At 38.6% G+C, this 22,978-nt stretch overlaps 1 protein-coding gene across 1 annotated transcript in view; it reads right to left on the bottom strand.

Moving 5' to 3' along the window:
* LOC150095635 (dynein axonemal heavy chain 8-like) overlaps positions 1 to 22,978 on the bottom strand; it is a 2,108,518-nt gene that overhangs the window by 311,282 nt on the left and 1,774,258 nt on the right. The window contains exon 71 of the mRNA XM_090409931.1: positions 3,413 to 3,603. Within this exon, the coding sequence (XP_090266057.1) occupies positions 3,413 to 3,603 (191 nt within the window). The remainder of the gene's footprint in view (positions 1 to 3,412; positions 3,604 to 22,978) is intronic.

Genomic DNA, 22,978 nt, shown 5'->3' with positions numbered 1-22,978 from the left:
TACAGGAATATAGACGGGAAGGAGGAGATAGAGTATGTGGAACAAGGAGAACGAGTTTGTGAAATTTCTGAGAGATAGGTATCTTAAGCAGCATGCGATTGAAGCAACTAGAGGCTTTAATGTTTTGGATTTGGTGATAACTTCAGAAGATGTATTTGTTAAACAGTGTTGACACTCTGCCAGTTGGTGAGAGTGATCATGAGGTACTTGTTTGGGAAGTGATGAAACAAGAAAAAGTCACTGCCAAATATGGATACATGGGGAAGTATAAAGCAGATGATTATAGGAAGCTCTGTAGGCAGTTAGTATCAGTATGTAGGGTAGATGAGCAGAGAGGATAATGAGGATAAAGATGTTGACAAGGCATGGAAACTCATAAGGCAGTATCTGAAAAAAGCAATGTATGACTGCATACCTAGGGTTAAGCGAGTACTGTATTTTTCAGCGTATAAGACGCACTTTTTTTCCTTTGAAAATAGGTCTGACAAACAGGGTGTGTCTTATATGCCGATACCCAGTTTTTTATTACTTTAATTTCTGGAAATTTTCTCTGTTCCGAGTTACGCAATTTCTTTCTTGCTTCCTTGCAGTGTGTGAGATCATTCGAGTTACGTAGAGTTCAGTGGAAGTGCCTGCGCATGGCTGTCGTCAATGATCACAGGAACACAGCTGTGTTCTTGTTCGTTTAAACTTTCCAATTGTTGTCGTGGTTGTTGTGGACGTGATAAATTTGTGCCGTTAAATTTTCTGTAAATTTCTTGGCAAATTATGGCTGAAAAACGTCAGCATTGCATACAAGGTATGTGTGATTCTGTATGCTAAAGAACATGGAAACAAGGCTGCAGAGAAGCATTTTGGGCCACCCCTAACTGAGAAAATGATAAGAACTTGGCGGAATCAGGAAGAGGATTTAAAAAAATGTGTAAAAAAAAGGGGGTGCATCTCATATGCCGGCAAATATGGTAATTAGAGTGGGAGTGAAATCAAGCAAGCTGTGCTGGAAAAGAAAATGTTAGGGAGGAGGAGTACAAGACAGTTAGTGGTGATCAGATCCATGAAGAGTATAAGGTGCAGGCTAGAAAGGGTGATGGGCAAGGTAAAGAAAGGAAAGATACAGTATGAGAGGAGATCGGGTGTTCAGGCCAAGGTTAACTCAAGGGAATTTTTTTGCTAATTTTTCTGAATTCTTCCTCTGGCAAGCAAGAGGAAGAATAATTATGGCAGATTAACATTGGTGAATAGTCATGACAGCAGACTAACAGCTGCAAAGGATATAGTGGAATTATTGAAGGAGCAGTTTATCAGCATATATCATACTGGTATAAATGATGCAGTGCATTATATAGAAGAGATGCAAGTATTAGGAGAATTGGAAGTGAAAGAAACAGAGGTGTATCTGGTGTTGGTTGGGTTAGATGTAAATAAGACTGTGGGAATGGATGACATATCACCACATATGCTTAAGGAATGTGCACCAAAGTTGGTTATTTAATGAAAGTCTTGCAGTGGGTAGGGTTCTTAAGAAGTGGGAAGAAGGCAAAATAGTATTATTCCACAAGCAAGGTTCTAAAACAAGTTTCCAACTATAGGCCTGTCTGTATAACTGCAGTTGTGGGCAAGGTGTTGGAGAGATTGGTAAGGAATAGAATACAGAATTGATAGACATGGCATTCTTTATGATAGTCAGCATGGATTTATAAAGGGTAGGTCCTGTTCCAGTAATTTACTTTCATTTTATGATAAGGTGTCAAGTGTGTTAGATAAGGGAAAATCATATATAGTGATATTCTTAGATTATGCAAAAGCATTTGATAGGCTGCCACATGATAAGTTATCGTTCTCAAATAAGAAGGGTAACCAGTGGGGTTCCCCAGGATTCTGTTCTTAGGCCCCTGCTGTTTAACTTGTTTGTAAATGATATATCATGTGGATTGAATAGGGATCTTCAGTTATTTGGTGATGATGCAAATTTGGGAAGAATTATAAGTAGTACTACTGATGTTAATTCCATTCAGGAAGATTTCAATAGACTCTATTTCGACAAAAGAGTGGGATTGTGGTTTTAATATCAATAAGTGCAAGATGTTGCATTTCGGAGTGCAGAAATCTAAGGCTATGTACTATATCGATGGTGCTGTACTGCAGGAGGTGGATGAGATTAGAGATTGGAAGTGATGGTTGACAGTAGACTGAAGTTTAGAGGGCATATTGCTAGTGTTGTAAAGGTTGCACATCATAGTGCTACCTATGATAAGAAGTACTCTAACATTGAAAGAATAAGGAAGTGGTTGAGCCACCGTATAAGAACCACACTTTGACTATTGTGCTCAGATCTGGTCACCTGGTTTTCAATGTGATGTGGAGACATTGGAGACAGTTCAGAGACAATTGACTAAGACAATATGAGGAGTTTGGAATGCTGCCTATGGGGGGGGAGAGAGAGAGAGAGAGAGAGAGAGCGGTTGAAGAGATATGGTTTGCAGAGTTTGGTGGATAGGAGGAAGAGAGGTGATATGATAGAGACATTTAAGTTAGTGAGAGGATTTTATCAGATTAATCCAGAGGGGATTATAAAAAGAGTAGAAGGTGAGAGGGTAAGAACCAGAGGTCATTCCTGGATTGTCAGTGAATGGAATGCATTACCAGAATGTGTTGTTAATGCAAGGAGTGTTAAGGACTTCAAGATTCTATATGATAAATGTGTTGTCAGTTGAATGAACCTCCCTCGATGAGTCTGTTGAATCCATGGAGAGTGTAATAATAATAATAATATTAATAATAATCATATCAAAACTGTATAAAAAGAGATAACTTTTCTATCCCTTCTTGACTGATTTTGACTTTCTTATCATGTTAGTTGCTCTTCTTTTCTGTGCTTTGTCAAGCATACCTTGTATTGGTTACTCTTTATGTTCCTCACATAATATTTTTTTATTTTTTAACTTCTCCCCCCTGTTTTATTTACAGCTCCTACTTAATGATGCTACTCATAAATTTTTTAAATTCATGCTTGATTTATCCTGCTGATCATAGGTATAGTCCGATACTGCTTCCCACCAACACCTTTGACCATTTTTCATTTGATGCTAATCCTTCTCTTGCAGTTTCTTATGCCATGGTATTGTGACAAGGAACCTCCAAAGTTTTTCAGAATCATCGGCTCTTTATTTCCCATACATTCCTTCTTAATTGAAAATTCCAAGTTTAGCAATTTTCCAGGTTGAGACAGCACAGCAGAAAAATATTAATGAGATATCAATAGGATTCAAACTCACAGTCTCCTGTATACTAGATAGGTGTTTTAAACAAGTAAGCTACAGCTCCTTATCTAACAATAATAAGTTTATATTTTGTTTAAGAAATCTTTATTATGAGAATTTTTATTAATTATTATAATACCTAAATTTCTTACCTTTAATTAATATTTGGAATTCTTCATAAGTAACACGCTCATTATCAATATCAATTTTTAAGCATAAAAGTAGCGTGAAGAGAAATTTGTGAGTTTCATAAAGACCTCGACATGTGTATTTAAACACTTCAAATGTTAAATATTCAATAATACTTTCTATGCGGATTGCTGTATTTTGTGATTTTTTTGATCTGGAAAAAAAAAAAAAATTTTAAATTCAATAATAAGTTATGAAAGTCAGTCATTAACAAGCACAGGAAAAAAAAATTAAAATTAAATTATTTCTTTACAGTGAAACAACAGTTTTGCTCTCTGATTATTAGCCTTGGCTCAATTTTACACATTTTTTGCACTGGTCCTGAATGAATATACAAAATAACAATCTTAATTTTATTTAACAATTTCCTTCTTTCTTCAGCTTCATTCCTACTCGAGCAGGATCGCTGCAGGGGATCAACCTCCTCCAATCAGTTATTCTCTCTGAAGCTGTTCAGCCATTGTAGTTTAGGTCTTCCTTACTTCTTTTGCCTGGTGGCTTCATCTCCAACATTCTCCTTCCTACATAGCTTTTATCTCACAGCATAACATCACCAAACCATCGCAGCCTTGATTCCCTAATCTTTCTGGATACTTAAGTTACCTTAATTGTTCCCCTAATAAGTGAGTTAGTTTTGATTTGTCCAATCTTGTTCATCACTTGTAAGTCTCAGAATTCTCATTTCAGCTCAATCCATTCTCTTCTCCCATCTGTTGGCCATCTGCCAGGTCTTACTGCTATAAAACGGTGCAGGTCTTACTACCGTTTTGTAGACCTTTCCTTTTAATTTGCTGGACACTTTTATATCTCACACGATACCTGAACCTTTTTCTAGTTTATCCACCCTGATTGGATAATCCTATTGAGTTCTGAGTCCAGGTATCCATCACTTTGGACATATCTAGGTTTACATGATCCTAGAAACTTGATTCATGCCTGTGCCCAGCGATGTTATACTTCCTACTGCTTCACTACAACACACGTACTCTGTCTTATTTCTGCTAATCCTCAAATCACTGTCTTCCAAAGCTTTCCTCCATTGTTCAAATCTTTCATCTGCTCAGCAAATCACCACATCAAGAGCAAACATTATCATCCAGGGTGATTCTGTTCTTCCTGTCTCTGTCAATACATTCAAGATAATAACAAATAAGAAGAGGTTCAAAGCTGACCTTCATGAACCCTGACTTTTGCTGGGAATGCCTCAGTGGTTCCTGCTCCACATCTCATCTATGTTTTACAACCATCATACATGTCTTGTACAAGGTGTACATACTTCTCTGGAATGATTTTCTCCCTCTCATTCTTCTCTATATCTCCTTTCTTGGGACTCTATCAAAGGCTTTTTCCAAATCAATGAAGATGATAAAAAGTTCCATGTTACTCTCCTGGTGCCTTTCTATAAGCTGTCTAAAAACAAAGAGGCATTGAATGTTCTCCAACTGGGCATAAACCTGAACTGCTCTTCACTAATTGACAAGTCTTGCAATCTCTTCACAATTACCCTTTTCCCATACCCTCCATACTCATGGGTTTAATTCCTCTGTAGCTGCTACAGGAATGGATATCACCTTTGTTTTTATATATTGGATCTAGTATACTCTCTCTCTCTCTCTTTCCATTCCTCTGGCATTTTTTCAGTTTCAATGATTCTGTTAAAGGCATCTGTTAATAGAGTCACACCCAATTCACCTAGACATTTCCATATTTCTATGGGGTCAAACTGCCTTCCTGTTTTCTTCCTTCTATTTTGCATTATTTTTTGTAAACCTCTATGAGTAAGAATAATATTCAAAACACCATCAAAAACTTGAAATATGGAAAGGCAAGGGGAGTAGACGACATTCAACTAGAAATGAAGGAGGAATAAAAGTTTTAAAGTAGTGATAATGCTTAATTCAAAAGACAAATAGTTTAGAAAACATGAGAATATAACAAGTATCTGTATTTAAGGTTTGTAGATCTGGAAAATGAATATGACAAAGTGTCAAGAGAAAAGCTATTCAAAATGCTGCATTCATATGGTATAAATGGAACTTTATATCTAGCAATACATGCAGTCTATATTTAAGTTGTAGGTCAGGAGTTAAAATTGAAGAAGGTACTTTCATGTTAAATCAGGTGTGAGACAATGGTATACATTATCTCCACTGTTATTCTTCATCTATATGGATCACATTATCAAGGAAACTGGTATTAAACCTTATATCAAAATTGGAGATGTTAAGCAAAGTTCTTTACTTTATGCAGATGATGTTATACTTCTAAATAAATTCAGCAAGTCTGCAGGATTCACTGACTAAACCGTATAACTGCTATAATAAATTTGGTATAAAAATCAGCAATAAAAAGAGAAAGACAATGAAAATAGGCAGAAACATTGCCTAGTTTCATTGTCAAAAACTGCATCCTGAATACATAACCTATAAAACAAATAAAACATTTCAGTCATTTAGACAAAATTTTTAGTGAAGATGGGAAATTAAATATGGAAATAGACAACAAAATGCATAGCTGGTATGAATAAATTTATATAAGAATAACAGAGAAAGTAGTAAAAACACTAAACTAGCTGAATACCAGACAGTGTTCAAACTAATTTAAATTATGGATTTGGTATCTGGATTAGAAATAAAACGCTTGATCAAAGGCTAGAGACTACAGATATAGTTCTGAGAAAGATTAGGGTAGTAAACAGAAGGCATTTTAAATATGACAGTGTCATATTAAAAATATGGATATTAGCAAAGAACTTGACTTTTTAGCAATCACGAATGTGTTAGCAGAGCTGATCTCAGGTGGTATGTTCACTTAAACAGAATGGGAGAGGGAAAGCAAACAAGTGTTCTTTGAAAGGATGGCAAGAAAAAGATCTAGAGGAAGACTAAGTTCTAGGTGGATTGATACAGTAAGAAAGTGCCTTATTAGACAGAAATATAACATCCAATAATACTGGAGTCCTGCCAGATAACATGGAGGCTAACTTAATTTGGAGGATAAGAAGTCAATAATGATGGAACATTTTTATGTAGTATTAGTACTGTTGGTTTTGTTTGGGAGAGTGAATTTAGATTAAGAGTGACTGACCTGCAGAGGGAGATAGATGAGTTGAAAGAGGAGGTGGAATGTCTAGTGAATGAGAGCAGAAGTATGAAAGATAAGATTAGGAGAATGGAAGAGATAAATGCAAGGCGAATCAGAGTAGGAGAGAGAGAGAATTTAGGTAGTATGAGTGAGAGGTATGGGGGTGCTAGAAGAGGAGAGAATGGAAACAGTAGAAGAGAGGGAATGAGAGAGAGAGGTATGGGAATGCTAGCAAACGAGAGGATGGAAACAGTAGGAGAGATGGAATGAGAGAGAGATATGGAAGTGCTAGAAGAGGAGAGAATGGAAATGGTAGGAGAGATGGAATGAGAGAGAGGTATGGGAATGCTAGAAGACGAGCAGATGGAAACAGTAGTAGGAGAGACAGAATGAGAGAGGGATATGGAAGTGCTAGAAGTGGAGAAAATGGAAACAGTAGGAGAGAGGGAATGAGAGAGATGTATGGGAGTGCTAGAAGAGGAGAGAATGGAAACAGTAGAAGAGAGAGGTATGGGAATGAAAGAAGAGGAGAGAATGGAAACAATAGGAGCGAGGGAATGGTAAGAGGTATAATGTATGGTGACTCAATGATCCGTGGTGTTCAAGATAGGATGCGTGAGGAGTGTTTGCAGGAGGAACAATAGAAAGGGTGGCTATGGCAATTAAGAGAGGTGAAAGAGTGGATGAGATGATTGTTATGGTAGGAACGAATGACTTGAGTGGTAATGTAAGTCGGGCAGCGAGAGATATGAGATTTTTGCTTGAGACTGTACGGAAGAAGACAGAGAGAGGAAAAATAGTGTGCGTGTTGCCTAGGTATGATAATGATGAGCTGAGCAGAAGAGCGGTGATATTGAATGGCATAATAGCGAGAATGTGTGACAAGAGAGGACTGGTATATGTGGATGCTTGGAGTGCGTTTGAGGAAAGAGAGGAGTTGTATGCGAGAGACCGTTTACATTTGAATGAGGAAGGACGTAGGCATCTGGAGAGATTGCTGTTCTGAACGAGTCAGTGTGTCCCAGGGAGGATGATAGCAGGGGTGGCCTCTTGTGGGAATGGATACTTGGGAGAAGGGAGACAATGTCAGGTAACACTGAGCCCAGTGGAGTCTAGAAGGGATAATGCTGGGTATAGAAACAATGGCATTTATATGCTGTATACTAATGCCAGGAGTATCCGGAATAAGGGAGAGGAATTGGTGGCACAGATAGCATCAGCCTGGCCAAAGATTATTGCGATCACTGAGACGTGGTTGACAGAAGAGGATATAAAAACAAGAATAGAAGTCGCTGGGTATAGCATTTTTCGTCACGATAGGAGGGGAAAGCGAGGTGGTGGGGTGCTGCTTATGATAAGTGATGACCTATGTCCTCTAAGAGTGGAGAATTTGGAAGGAAGTGAGACAAATGATTTTGAGAGCGTATGGTGTGAGGTAGAGGTAGGCAAGACAGGATATTTAGTGGGGTGTTGCTACAGACCCAGGAGCACAGAGGATGGGGACCAGGAGATGTTTAGACAGCTAAGTTTGGCAAGTGCAAGAAGAATGATTGTTATGGGAGATTTTAACTTCAGTGGTATAAATTGGAGAGAGGAAGATGCATGTAACAATAGGGGAATGGAATTTCTAGAATTCTTGAGGGACAAATGTCTTAGGCAACATGTAACAGAGGGAACAAGAGGTTCAAAAATTTTGGATTTGGTTATAGCATCAGAAGAGATGATAATAACTGAGTTGACGTCTCTCCCACCAGTTGGAGAGAGTGACCATATGGTGTTGACTTGGAAAATGAATAGACATGCAGGAGTATCAAAGAGACGGGAACTTATGTGGAATTATAAGGCAGGTGATTATAATAGTCTTAGATGTCAACTTTGGGAAGTTTCATGGAGGGAGGAATTGGAAGGCCGGGATATCACCAGTGCGTGGGAAATTGTGAAAGAATATTTGTTATCAGCAATGGTAAGTTGTATACCACAAGTGAAGAAGAGGGCGCAATTTGGAGTAAAGTGGATGACAAACAATATTAAACAGGAATTGCATGCGAAAAAGAGGCTATAGAAGAGATATAAGGAGATAGGTGAAGATATGCATGAGGAATATAAGACACAGGCCAGAAGAGTGACTCGTGTGGTAAGGAAAGCGAAACTGGAATATGAGAGGAGATTGGCCCTAAGATCCAAAGAAAATCCTAGGGAATTTTTTAGCTATGTGGCCAGTAGGAGGAGAAATGACTGTGGAAGAATGATATTGTGGGATAAAAATGGGAATAGAGTGACTGATGCAGAGGGCATAGTGGAATTGTTCAATGAACACTTTATTGGAGTATTTCATCCTAGAGGAGTCAGTTTTAATGCTAGAGGGATAGGACTGGTACGAGGTCCGGAGGTACAGGAGGAGAGTGTGTTTCAGATACTGAGTACTCTGGATGTCAGTAAAGCTGTGGGACTGGATGGTATTTCGCCACGAGTTTTGAGAGAATGTGCTAGGGAATTGACAATACCCTTAACATGGCTTTTCAATGGAAGTCTGGCTTTGGCAAAGGTGCCCAGGGAATGGAAGGAAGGTAAGATAGTGCCATTGCATAAGGGTGGTAATAGACTGGAAGTGTCTAATTATAGGCCAGTCTGTGTGTCATCAGTAGTTGTTAAGATCTTGGAGAAAGTAGTGAGGGACCGTGTACAGCATTGGGCAGATGAGGGTAATGTTATCTGTGAGAATCAACATGGATTTGTGAAAGGACGCTCTTGTTTTAGCAATATGCTAGCCTTTTATAATAAAGTTACAAGAGCATTAGATGAGGGAAAGGCATATACTGCAATTTTCTTAGACTTGGCGAAGGCATTTGACAGGGTGCCACATGATAAGCTGATATTTAAGTTGCAGCACATGGGTCTGGATGTCAGATTGGTCAACTGGATTCAGGATTGGCTGTCTGATAGGTATCAGAGAGTTGTGTATGGTGGAGCAGTTTCCAGGAGGCAGAGGGTTACAAGTGGGGTCCCACAGGGCTCAGTACTAGGACCTATATTGTTTAACCTTTATATCAATGACATAGCCAGTGGATTGCAGGGGGATATTCAGTTGTTTGCGGATGATGCAAAGCTGGGAAGGATTATTAGTAATAGTGCAGATGTGGTAGCCCTGCAAGAGGATTTAAATAAGCTAGATAGATGGGCAAATGAATGGGGATTTCAGTTTAATGCAGCAAAATGTAAGGTCTTGAGGTTTGGGAAACATCGATGGGATGCTGCATACTCTATGGGAGGAGTTATACTGGAGGAAGTAGGGGAGACAAGAGATCTGGGGTTGATGATTGATAGAAACCTGAAGTTTAGGGGACATATTGCAAAGGTGGTGAAGGTAACACAGAGGATTGCTGCTATTATGAGAAGGACACTGACCTGCAGAGATAAGAGGGTTATCATTCCATTGTATAAGTCTCTGATCAGACCACACTTGGATTATTGTTCTCAGATTTGGTCCCCAAGATTTGAAGGGGATAAATTAACTGTGGAAAGGATACAAAGACGGATGACAAAGATGGTTTCAGGACTGTACAAGGATAGTTATGAGGATCGGCTGAGAGAATGTGGACTGCAGAGTTTGGTGGATAGAAGAAGGAGAGGTGATATGATTGAGACTTTTAAACTGTTGAGAGGTGGTTACAGGGTTGACACTGGGGAGTTCTTTCGCTTGGTTGATCAGCGGGAAGGAGTGATGACAAGAGGCCATCCCTGGAAGTTACGAAAGGAAACTGTGAGCAAGAGGGTGAGGAGTGGTTTCTTTGTGTGGAGGGTGGTTGAGCCGTGGAATGCATTGCCTGATGGAGTGGTGGGAGCGAGAACGGTCAGTGAGTTTAAAGAGTGGTATGATAAACTTTATGTTTCTCAGGGGGGGACCTCCCCTTGATGAGTCTTTACAGAATTTATGTCTTAGGAAGGACCTCCCTCGATGAGTCTTTTGACTCCTTGGAGGCCTGAATAATAATAATAATAATAATAATATTCTGTACATCCCTGAGGATACATGTCAGGAATTTCATGATGATGAAAACTTGCTTCCCTCGCATGATATATAACAAAAATAATTAAACTATCAACCAGAATCTCACACAAAACTAACCATTCTTCCAATACTCTGGGTCGTTTCGTAACCAGCTCCCCTTCCAAATATATTATGGATGACCATTGGTCTGGAACAAGGGTCTATTAAATAACCTCCCACCATTTGGCCTATCCTATGATCAGACAGCTGATCCTCTGCAACTGGATCAGCTATTTAACTGGATGTATGTTAAATGTTATTATTATTATTATTATTATGTGACACCTCCAGGGAGTCCAAAGACTCATTGAAGGAGAGTGTGTCAAACAGCATCGAATGATTGATCCCCTTCCAACTACTAACCGCGCTCAACTCCTACTCCAGTTGACAACCAGTCCAATATACCATAATAAATTTAGTTTAATCTTTTATCCAAGTGTGAGCAAACAAAGTTTGCACCTGAAAGTATCTTCAGGACTGAGCTACACCAAGGCAAAGGTGGAGAAAGCTATCATCACTCCTATCTCAGTATCTCCCATAATGCAAAGCACATCTAAGGCAAGGGCCACTACCCAGACCGGTTTTGACCTTTATTGAGGTCTTGCCAGTGGGAGCCAGGCCCAGTAGTGGAGACACCAAGGCAGAAGCAATGAGAGGTCATCTCCACCTATAAGAGTTGCCAAAAGCTGTACAACCTTATTATTAAATTACTCCGGATTCAGAGAAAACACATCTCCTTGTGGATATGTGTAATGCTATGCATTAAGGCAAGGGGGCCACTACCCAGACTGGTTTCGACCTTTATTGAGGTCTCGTCAGTGGGAGCCAGGCCCAGTAGTGGAGACACCAAGGCAGAAGCAATGAGAGGTCATCCCCACCTACACTTTTTGGCAACTCCTATAGGTGGGGATGACCTCTCATTGCTTCTGCCTTGGTGTCTCCACTAGTGGGCCTGGCTCCCACTCACGAGACCTCAATAAAGGTCGAAACCGGTCTGGGTAGTGGCCCTTGCCTTAATGCATACCTTAATGCTTTGCATTATGGGAGATACTGAGATAGGAGTGATGATAGCTTTCTCCACCTTTGACACAAGTTGCCTTGGTGTTGCACCACCTTAGCTCAGTCCTGAAGATACTTTCAGGTGCAAACTTTGTTTGTTCACACTTGGATAAAGGATTAAACTAAACTTATTATAGTCTAACCAAGTGAAAAATAAACTCTCAACAGTCCAATACACCACTCTGCTGATGAGTCGGCACACTTTGCGCCCCTTCTTCTCATATCTCACATAAACCATCACAACTTCCAGAACAACAACAACAACCTCTTATTATACACTTGTATTTGCAAGAAGAAAAAAAAATTTCTCCAAACTATTCTTCAATGAAATTAGAACAACCTCCTCATTTTTCACGCCAGAAAAACAGTGTTCTGTTATATCTCCCACAAAGAATAACTATTTTCTTCCAGACTTACTCTCGACAATATCCAAATCGCCAAACAAGATAACATTTCTCTCCTTGGGATTACTCTGTCATCAGGTCTCTCTTGGCATAGGGGCATTACAGCTATTGCTTCTTTGAAAAAAAAAAATTAGGCTGATTCATCTCTCACCAATTAACTCAACCCACTTTTTTGTGAAGGCATTACTTCACCTCTGAATAGATGTTAACTCTATATAAATCACAAATCTGCTATTGAACATCATTCACACATCTGGGTCAGTGCCCATTAAGAGCTCCCTAAATTACTTGACTCAATACAGGAGATAGCAATTAGGCTGATTAATGACTCATCTCTCACAAATTAACACAACCCCCTCTCACATTGGCAAATAGTTTCTGCTAAAAATGTCTGTCCATTGAAATGCATGCAGCAGCTTCTCAACACCCATTCACAGTTCAACTTCGAACCCACAGAACAAACTTTTCTTCCTGCTCATTTATCCTTTCTACTGCTGCCCTCTGAAACAGTCTCCCATCCCATGTGTTTTTGAAGGAATACAATCCATAGCTCTTCAAACTAATGTGTCCTCTTCTCCACGAGTGAAGAAGAGGACACATTTTAGTGTAAAGTGGATGACAAACAATATTAAACAAAAACTGCATGTGAAAAAGAGGCTATGGAAGAGATATAAGGAGATGGGCAAAGAGCAGATGCATGAAGAAATAAGACACATGCCAGGAGAGTGACTGGTATGGTAAGGAAGGTGAAACTGGAATATGAGAAGAGATTGGACCTAAGATGCAAAGAAAATCGTAGGGAATTTTTTTTAGTAATGTGGCAAGTAGGAGGAGAAATGATTGTGAAAGAATGACATTGTGGGATAGAAATGGGAATAGAGTGACTGATGCAGAGGACATAGTGGAATTGTTCAATGAACACTTTATTGGAGTATTTCATCCTGGAGGAGTAAATTTTAATACTAGAGGGAAGGGCAGGTTTGAGGTTTAGAGATGCAGAAGGAGAGTGTGTTCCAAATACTGAGTGCCCTGGATGTCAGTAAAGATGTGGGACTCTATGGTATTTCACCATGGGTTTTGAGAGAATGTTCTAAAGAACTGATAGCTCTGTTGACCTGGCTTTTCAATGAAATTCTGCTTATGGGAAAGGTATCCAAGGAAAGGAAGAAAGATAAGATAGTGCCATTGCATAGGGGTGGTAGCAGACTGGATGTGGCTAATTATAGGCCAGTTTGTGTTTCATCAGTAGTTGTTACGATCTTGGAGAAATTAGTGAGGGACCATATACAGCATTGGGCAGATGAGGGTAATTTTATCTGTGAGAATCAATATGGATTTATTAAGTGAAGCTCTTGCTTTAGTAATATGATTGCACTTTATAATAAAGTGACAAAAGCAGGTGATTAGGGAAAGGCATATACTGCCATTTTTTTTTTTTGATTTTGCAAAGGCATTTGACAGGGTGCCACAAGATAATCTGATATTTAAGTTGCAGCAAAGGGGTTTATATGTCTTGGTGGTCAGCTGGATTCAGGATTGGCTGTCAAATAGGTATCAGAGAGTTGGGTGCAGTGGGACAGTATCAAGGAGGCAGACGGTTACAAGCGGGGTCCCACTGAGATCAGTACTGGACCTGTATTGTTTAACTTTTATATCAAGGACATTGTGAATGGATTGCTGGGGGATATTCAGTTGTTTTTAGATGATGTGAAGCTGGGAAGGGTTATTAGTGCACCCCTGCAAGATGATTTGAATAAACTAGATAGATGGACAAATGAATGGGGCATTCAGTTTAATGCAGCAAAATGTAAAGTTTGAAGTTTGGGATACATCAATGGAAGGCTGCATACTTGATTGGTGGAGCTGTACTGGAGGAAGTAGGAGAGACAAGATATCTAGTGACGATGATTGATAGAAAACTGAAATTCACGGAACATATGGCAAAGGTGGTGAAAGTAACCCAGAGGTAATCCTGATCAGACCACACTTAAACTATTTTCAAATTTGGTCCCAAGGATTCGAAGGGGCTTAAATTCACTTGGTGGAATCCCCTGTTCCAAGAAAATTCATCATGGAGATATGTGAAAAAAATTTTTTTAATTTACATATAAAGCTATTCATATTCTTTTTACTACAAGCTCTGTAGATGGAATATTAATCGTTACAGAACTAGGATAGGATGGTGAGGGAGAAAGAGCACCGTATTTAGAGAGAATAGTTATATCAAACTAATATCGTGGCATTCAGTTTTTTAACTAAGATTATGAATAAAAAAATAAAGAAAACAATTTGTAACAGATGGAAGCTGTATTTATTTTAAGATTTGGGATTTTCATGAATTTATAAAATAATTGTTTGACAAAAATAATTCTCTCTTGAATCAAGTTCTAGGATAATAAAATGTATTGCTGACTAAGATACTGTAATTAAAAAAAAAAAAAAAAAAAAAAAGATAGTGGTATTGTTTTCCAGAGTGATACAATCTTAAGTGAAGAAATATGAAAGGCTCTTTTATTTGCACTGCATATGTGCAAATAAGAGAAATTATAAAACATAATTATATGATAAAACAAGTAACAAAAATAAATGTAACTTGTAGGTAATATAATTTAGATTCCAGTTACTGAGCAAATGGCAAGCAACTACGTTTCTGGCAATAGGTAACTGAACATAGATACGTATGCTAGGTAATCTGGTTAAGTGTTTTCGTCAGCGTGAAGGATTATCGCACCTTCTAATGGATATGACAGTCAAATGCACTTGATATACATGTTTTTTCAACAGGTGGTCTGACTCGTATCCAGGATTTGCTGGACATATATATATGTCCTAGCCTGCATTTATTTATTTTTTCAGTTACAATCTAGAAATTATTTAAAAAGAGAAACAAATAAAACAACAACTAAACCAATACTATACTGACATCGGAGTTTGCGGTATCTCTCAGATACAATTTACTATCAAATATCACTTTCACTTTTGCATTCGACTCTATAATTTTCATTATCAGACTCAAGTAACATTCGCTGAATCTCTTTAACATCTGATGGATTATTCTGTCGATACATTTTTTCAGCCATTTTCGATGGTAAATAAAAAAAAAACTAAACGAATACTATACTGACATCGGAGTTCATGGTATCTCTCATATACAATTTACTATCAAATATCACACACCTCTACATAACACTTGTTAAACTGAACTGACTTCAGTTTTCTAGAGAATTATGCTTTCAGCAAATTTTTTCTGCAATGAATTTTCCTGTTTGTGATTGTCTGTGGAAGGTGGTGGGTGGCAGATGGCATTGGTGTAGTTGCAGTTAGTTGTGGATTGAGTGAGTGGGAGAGACAGAGAGTTGTAGAGTAGATGCCTTCAAAGACTCCCTGGAGGCATCAGATAATAATAATAATAATAATATATGTTCTGGCTGGTTGGAAGGTTAACCCTGCAGAGGTTGCGGTCGAAAAAATTGCAGATAAGGTCACCTGTATGCAAGAGATAAATTCATTACTAGTATGTGCTGAAATGTGATAAAACTTAAAAAAAAAAAATAAAAACACTACAAATATATTACATGTTAGTTTATTTATTTTCAGTTACAATATACAATCAATTTTCCTATTTCAATTTACTATCAAATATCACACACCTCTACATAACACTTGTTAAACCAAACTGACTTCGATTTTCTAGCGAATAACACTTTCAGCGAATTTTTCTGTGATGATTTTCTCCCACAATGATTTTTCCTCTTGATGAGTTTTCCTTGCGATGGATTTTCCTCTCGATGAATTTTCCCTCCGATAAATTTTCCTCTCAATGAATTTTCCCCGAGATCAATTGTCCACGAACCCTATGCAATATTAGCAATATACCCTCTAAACTACAGTCTATTGTAAAACATCAGTGAATAATCTAGAATCTCATCCACTTACTGCAGAAAGTCACCATCAATATATAGTACACAGCTAATCACTCGGCCAGCCAAGTCGCCTCCCAGCTGGCTGAGTAGTTAGTGTATCCGCTCTCCAGCCAAAAGGATTCAGGTTCGAATCCATGGGCATGGATGTTTGTGCTTGTCTGTGGAAAAACTAGTGGTGGTGGTGGTGGTGGTGGTCGGTGGTAGATGATGTTGGTGTAGTTGCGGTGACTTGGTGGATTGAGTAGTGGAGACAGAGCAGAGCAGGTGCCCTCCCTTGATGAGTCACTGGATTCCCTGGGGGTGTCAAATAATAATAATAATAATAATAATAATTATTATTATTATAATTATAATAATAATCCTCAATGAGTCTGTCGACTAAAAGGAGTCGACAGACTCATTGAAGGAGGCTCTAACATCATGTCAAGAACAACTATTCGACATTCACACAGTGCCTATTATACCTCGCCTTGAACTCATTCATGGTTACAGCACCCACAACAGACTCTGGCAGCTTATTCCACTCATTTACCACTCTCCAAGTAAAAAACCTAGCTCTAACACCCTTGTTAACCACATTCTTGTCCAGCTTCCATGTACGGCCCCTAGTCCTCCCACCACCAGTCCTATTCTCAAAAATATCTTCTGAATTAATCTTATAGAAACCCTTCAGTAATTTGAATGTCTCAATCATATCATTCCTTTTCTGCCTATCAACCAATTTTAGCAACCCACAAACTTAAATCTGTTCTCATAAGGTTCATTCCACAGACCTGCCACAATCTTGGTCACTCGTCTCTGAATCCTCTCCATCTCCTCCCCATCAAGAAGAAACCCTGGTGCTCATATCTGGATGGGGTCTTAACAGGGATCGATATAGAGGAACAATAACTTGTTTGTCTCTGCTTGTTAAAAGTATTTTTCAGCAACCAAGTGATTTGATAAGCTGATTTAGCCACTTTTGCAATGTGCCCCCCCCCCCCAAACTTCAACTCCCTATCAACTAACACTCCCAAATCCCTGGCCTCATCAATCTCATGGGGTACAGTTCCACCAATGTGATATACTGCTGCTAATCTTTTCACTCCAAAATGCATAACCTTACACTTTGCCACATTAAATTGACATCCATTTTTCCTAGCCCAGTCCTCCAAACTATCCAAATCATCCTTCAAAATTCTGACATCCTGAGCACTTGCAATTGCTCTACCCAACTTTGCATCATCAGCAAACAAGTGAACACTTCCTCTCAGATCCTTTCCTATATCGTTAATGAGCAAATTGAAAAGTAGTGGTCCAAGAACAGAACCCTGTGGCACACCACTAGTCACAAGCCACCTTTTGGGCTCCACTCTTGAATAAACCGCTCTCTGGTATCTCTCCATCAACCACCCTCCTATCCATCTCACCAACACTATATCCATTCCCATTTGCTCTAGTTTACTGATTAGAGTTCCATGTGGTGTCCTGTCAAAGGCCTTGGCAAGGTCCAGTAGAATCACTGTAAACCCATTACCCTTATCCAGTTCAGCTGTCACTGTGTTATAAAACGTGAGCAAGTTACAGAGGCATGATCTACCCTTCACAAAACCATGTTGCTCCCATACAGTATCCCATTTACATCTATCCAATCCTGTATTCTTCTCTTGAATAGTTTCTCCAAGACCTTGACAATGATTCCTGATATGCTAATCGGTCGGTAATTTACAACAGTAGTCTTGGAACCTCCTTTATACAGTAGAACTATTGTCCCCTCTTTCCATCCCCTTGGGACTAACCCAGACCCAAGACTCAGATTAAACAAAATGGTCAAGAGTACTGACAATTCTTTAGCCACTTCATGTGCGACACAAGCTGGTATACCATCCAATCTCACAGATGTATTGACATTGAGATTTTGCAATAGACTACTCACCTCCACTTCATTCACCACAATTCCCATATAATCTATTGGTTCATTCATTTCTGCAATGTCACCACCTGGATGATATACTCTTGAAAAGTGCTCGCTCAGTAATTCAACTATATCAACTGATTTAGTTACATCCCTACCATCGGTATTCTTTAAAATCATTCTGCCATATACATTTTTTCTTATACTTGCAACATATCCAAAAAACTTTAGGATTCTCTTTAGCCTGCATGGCCAATGTTCTTTCATAATCCTTCTTTGCTTTTCTTACCACACTCATTACCCTTCTGGCCTGGGCTTTATACTGTTCATGTGCCTGACGGTCACCTTTCTCCTTAAATTATCTCCATAGTTGTTTCTTTTTTTGCAGCTCAAGCTTAATGGTGTTATTCATCCATTTAATTTATTTACTTGATTTATTATTCGGACTCTAGGTATACAGTTAGACATTGCTTCATACAAACACTTTTTAACCACCTCCCATGCACTGTCAACTTCTAGCCCTTGCAGTTGTACATGCTATGGCACTGCACCAATCCATCTCCTAAACTTGTCATACTTACCAGCCTGATAATTCCACACGTACCCTGTTTTAATTCCACACCTTTAGCCACCTCCCAAGTCAAGACCCCATGATCACTCTCACCAATTGGTGGCAATGTGGTCATATTCGTTACAGCCAAATTCTCAGATGCAATTACCAGATCAAGCACTCTTTGATCCCTAGTATTTTCCATTACATGCTGTCACAGATAGTTATCCCTTAATAACCACATAAAATCCAATTCCTTCCTCATATGTGTGATCTCCTCCTTCCAATCAATGTTGTCATAGTTGAAATCTCCCATAATAATTACCCTCCTTCCACTCATTTCTTCTATTTGCTTATGCATACTATCTCCAACATCTATTCTATCACCTGGTCTATAGCAGCACCCAACTGTATATTTTGCTCTACTAGTTTCAATCTCACACCAAATAGCCTCAAATGTGCTCTTTTCTTAATCCTGCAGTTCCACTTCTATTCTCCTTGGCTGTAGCTCATCTGCTATCATCAATAACACACCTCCCAATAATAATAATAATAGCTTTATATTTCTGCACTCCAAAATACAGCCCCTTGCGCTTATTAATATTCAAACTACAATCCCACTCCTTTGATCAAATCAACAGTTTATTCAATTCTTCCTGAAAAGAATTAACATCAGAAGTACTACTTATAATTCTCCTCAACTTTGCATCATCAGTAAACAACTGAAGATCTACAGTCAGTCCACATGATATATCATTTATTATTATTATTACGGGTATCTCCATGGAGTCAGTAGACTCATCGCGGGAGACCCAAACTAGCAAAACAATATCTGTCATATCTCTTCTTCAATTCATTTACAGACGAAGAGCTCACAACTAAGTCAGGCAATGAATTCCACTCGTTCACCACCCTCCACACAAAAAACCTTGTTCTGACACCTTTGTTAACCACACACTTCTTTAATTTCCAGAGATGACCTCTTGTTCTTACATCAATATCCCACAGCTGAAACATTTCCCCTGCATCAATCCATCCTATAAAAACCTTTCAGTAATTTAAATGTTTCTATCGTATCCCCTCTTATTCGCCTATCAACCAATCTCCGCAGTCCACAAGCTCTCAATCTATCAATGTAGGGGGCATTTTTTATATCACTCACCAACTTGGTCACTCTTCTCTGAACACTCTCCACAGCCTCCTCATCTCCAAGGAATCCAGGTGACCAGACCTAAGCACAGTAATCCAAATGTGGAAGTATCAATGCTTTATAAAGGGGAATAATAACCTCTTTATCTCTGGGTGTCAGTGTGTTTCTCAACAACCAAGTAATCCTATGTGCAATCTTGGACACCTTAGCAATGTGTCCTCTGAACTTCATCTCCCTATCTACCAACACCCCTAAGTCCCTAGCCTCATCAATCTCTTGTACCTTTCCATCAATGTAGTACACAGCGGGTAATCTTTTAATTCCAAAATGCATGATTTTACACTTTTCCACATTGAACTGACATCCATTATCTTTTGCCCATTTTACCAGCTTATTTAAATCATCCTGCAAACTTTCAACATCAGCTTGATTTTTTACTGCGCTACACAACTTTGCATCATCAGCAAACAACTGAATATCTCTCTTTAAGCCATTTCCTATATCATTTATATACAAATTAAACAACATTGGCCCAAGCACAGAGCCCTGAGGCACATCACTGGTCACCTGCCTCATTCTGGACTCAGCTCCTCCATACACCACCTTATGGTATCTCTCCCTGAGCCATTCTCCTATCCATATCACCAATTTAATATCCATTCCCATCTGCTCCAATTTGCGTAACAGTGTTCTATGGGGTATCCTGTCAAAAGCCATAGCAAAATCCAGAAGTACCACTGTGTAGCCTGCTCCTTTGTCCAACTCAGATGTTATTCCATTATGAATAGTTAATAGATTGCTACGGCAGGATCTACCTTTAACAAAATCATATTGGCCTCTATAGAGTATCATATCCTGATCCACCCATTCTTGAATTTTGTCTTTAACCAACTTTTCCAATACTTTTACCACTACTCCTGAGATGGTGATTGGTCTATAATTAACTACCGCAGTTTTAGAGCCACCCTTATGCAAAGGAACCACTTTGCCTAACTTCCACTCCCTAGGGACCATACCAGAGTTCCAAACTTAAATTAAATATCCAAGTAAGAGGGGTTGACAATTCATTTGCACATTCACGCAACACCTGAGCTGATATTCCATTTAAGCCTACAGCAGTGTTTGCATTCAAATTTTGCAATATATTTAATATCTCTGATTCTTTGCTTCAATTCTCGCATTAGGTATTGCTACAGGTATAGAGATCTCCTTACTTGGGTGATAGACTTTTGAAAAGTGATCACTCAGTATCTCGACTATTACATCTGATTTTGTCACCTCAATACCATCAGCACCCACTAAAGTTATCCTTCTGAAGTCATTCTTCCTCTTACTTGCCAAATAGCGGAAGAACTCTTTGGGGTTACCCTTGATCTCTTTGGCTAAGGTCTTCTAATAATCTGATTTAGCTTTTCTTACTATGCTGGTAACCTTCCTAGCTTGAGCCTTGTACTGCTCATTGGATGTACTGGTTGCCTTTCTCCTTGTAAATTCTCCATAACCTTTTCTTTTTTTTGCAGATGAAGCTTGATACTACTGCTCATCCATTTAACGCCTGCTTGTTTGACCTCCTGACCATGGGGACACAATCTGATATTGCTTTCCTCAGATATCCGCTGATTTTATCCCATGCACTGCTAACATCTTTCCCTTGCAATATGTTCTGCCATGGGATGGGTGCAAGCTCACTCCGAAGCTTGTTATAATTGCCTAACCTGTAGCTCCGTATATCCATATATACCCCTTCTTAACAGAAAAATCCACAGATTTTGCAACCTCCCAAGTCAATACCACATGATCGCTTTCACCAATTGGAGGTAACGAGGACACTTTACTTATGCATATAACCTCTGAACCAATAACCAGGTTCAACACTCTCACACCACGTGTCCCTTCAGTTGTGTGCTGTTTCAAGTAATTATCTCGTAGAAGATGTATGAACTCATTTTCCTTTTTGCTACGTAATATTTCCTCCTTCCAATTGATATTACTTTAATTAAAATCCCCCATAGTAATCACTAAGCCTTCACTCATTGCACTAATTTGCTGATGCATGAATTCAATATCTCCCCCTGTACTTCCTGACCTATAGCAGCATCCAACTGTATATTTGGTTGCATTGGTCACTATTTCACACCAGAGTGCCTCAAATGAACTCTCATTCACATGTCTATCATCTTGATATACTACTTTCTTTGGCTGCAACACATCAGCTATCATCAACAGTACTCCTCCCCCTGTTCTATCTTCTCTATCCTCCCTGAAAATACTGTACCATCACATTCAATTCCAGTGACCACATCTTTTGCTGACCGCCAAGTTTCACTAATGCCTACAACTTTTGGTGTGATTGCAGTGACTAATGCCAAAAATTCTTCTCTCTTATTTCGAATGCTTCCAGCATTGGTATACAAAAATTGCAGATTCCCTTTAGATCTTGTACCGGCTTTAGAACTGATATATAAGTCACTAACTTCCATAGTTCCATGATAATTTTTATCCCCTCTCTTCTGCAATTTATTCTGCATATAAGGATGTCGTGATGTTCTATTTTCATGTTGTGTTCGAATCCGCCATCTTGTTACTAGTCACTTTCATAAAATAAAACACAACTAATTGTAAATTGATCACTTATCCAAAGGCAGAGAAATTTCTATTATAATGCGCCCTCTATCCTTAGATAAGTCTATATGAAATAGTAGGATCAATTTAAAGTTAATTAGCAGTCTTTTCATTCATCAGGCCGAAGTATTTATTTTCTTTCTGGGATTCCTAGATTCGAATTTTTGTGAACGGTGCAGTAAAAAGAAATTCAGGCAAATACAATAGTTAGATTAACCAATGAAACATTTAATACAGGTCATATAACACATACATACATTTTACTTCTAATTTCTGTATACTAGAAACAAGTCAAACATTAAGTTTAGATAATCTCAATAGCACAATCTTCCAAGTCTTCATATGTACTTTCTCAGCTTCTGGGTTACAAAGTTTCTACACTTAAATTAATATAATGGAACATCCAATCTAGTCAGTTTTCACACAATTCTCAGTCATGCTATAAGTTCAAAATATTACAAGTACTAATAGCTGAAAATATCTTTCAAACAATTCTTATCTCCAACTCCCATTCACAAAGAGTTTCCACAGTTAAAGTAGCGTTAAGCATAGCGTAATTAACACAATTCTTCAAGCATAGAAATAATACACTATGATAAACCTTACCGGAAATAGTTCCTAATACATCAATTATGTTGTGAGCAAACCTTTGGAACTTATTTATCTTACTTAATAAAAACACATCTACAAGACTTATCCACGGTTATACTTAAAGCACTATCAAGCGGACTTCAGAACTCTAGACTTCAATTACAGGGTACTTCAACTATCATCGTTACAACTCATAAACTAATT

This window comes from Typopeltis vanoorti, chromosome 20, assembly GCF_054136105.1.
Source record: "Typopeltis vanoorti isolate ZY-2024b chromosome 20, IOZ_Tvanoo_1.0, whole genome shotgun sequence".
In the NCBI taxonomy this organism is placed as follows: Eukaryota; Metazoa; Arthropoda; class Arachnida; order Uropygi; family Thelyphonidae; genus Typopeltis; species Typopeltis vanoorti.
The sequence above is the reverse complement of the archived record's forward strand: the minus strand, read 5'-3'. Positions and strand labels throughout refer to the sequence as shown.